At 26.7% G+C, this 1,047-nt stretch overlaps 1 protein-coding gene across 1 annotated transcript in view; it reads left to right on the top strand.

The window, feature by feature from the left end:
* The window catches only part of LOC107614906 (LOB domain-containing protein 22), a 2,881-nt gene extending 2,297 nt beyond the window's left edge, over window positions 1–584 (top strand). The window contains exon 2 of the mRNA XM_016317033.2: window positions 304–584. Within this exon, the coding sequence (XP_016172519.1) occupies window positions 304–433 (130 nt within the window). The 3' untranslated portion in view covers window positions 434–584. The remainder of the gene's footprint in view (window positions 1–303) is intronic.

The following is a 1,047-nucleotide window of genomic DNA, read 5'->3' as shown; positions in this document are numbered from 1 at the left end:
AGATTATTCTAGACTAATTTTTTATTAACTCTCAAATATTTTAAAATTTTCCATGCATGCACAATGTTGAAATTTAAAAGTGACTGAAATTATACTAGAGAAAGAATTGCATGCATCCAATGCATGTGATTAGGAATAATTGTTTACTGGATATATGTAAATGGCAATATTAATTCCAACAATAAATTAAAGAAATAATCAAATATCTACTATGATTGAATGTACTACTATTATTTTCCATGTTCAATCTTTTTCTAGTTGATACATATAAAACATCATCTAATCATGTTAATTATTTTGCAGTGATGAAGCAGTTTTGTTTAAGATAGATGATGCTGTAATAAAAGCAGAAACTGATTGCTTCCAACAAGTTCAAGACCATGATCTGAAAGGTGCAGCAACTTTGTTTACACTCACAAATTGTACTAGCTGAGATATATTATAATTAGAGAGCAATATAGATTATTATTATTGTAGAAGATACATTATTTTTTCTCTTTTATCTTCACATCATTTGTTGTCATTAGAAGAATGTTTATTTTAGCACATTTTATTTTTGAGCTTATTAAAAGTTTTGGAACTATAAATGCGGCTGTAGCAATACTATTTCTATCACAGAAGACTATCTCATTTTTTTTTCCTCTTTTAATTTTATTCCCTCTTCTAATAAAGGATACTACTTTCTTTTCATTGAGGTTCTATTATTATTGCAAATACACAATTAGTACTTTGATTAGAACATAGACTACATGAAGGACCTTTTGTATATGGGAAAGTGGCAAGTGGCAACTAACATATGTTAATGTCTTAGAATGTGAGGTTTATCTTTGAAGTAGTGCATATGTAGAAGAAGGAAAAAGTAAAACGAAGAAGAGAAGACAATAGAAAAAGATAGAGAGTAAGGCCCAGTTTTACTAAACTTTTTAAATAAGTTCTTTTGAAAAAAAAGGAGCTTAAAATATAAGAATTTGTATTAATAATAATTTTTAAATAAGTTATTTTGTGTTTGGAAAGTTATTATAGAAGTCCTTATTTTAAAGTTATGCA

Source organism: Arachis ipaensis, chromosome B09 (assembly GCF_000816755.2).
Source record: "Arachis ipaensis cultivar K30076 chromosome B09, Araip1.1, whole genome shotgun sequence".
Taxonomy (NCBI): Eukaryota; Viridiplantae; Streptophyta; class Magnoliopsida; order Fabales; family Fabaceae; genus Arachis; species Arachis ipaensis.
The sequence above is the reverse complement of the archived record's forward strand: the minus strand, read 5'-3'. Positions and strand labels throughout refer to the sequence as shown.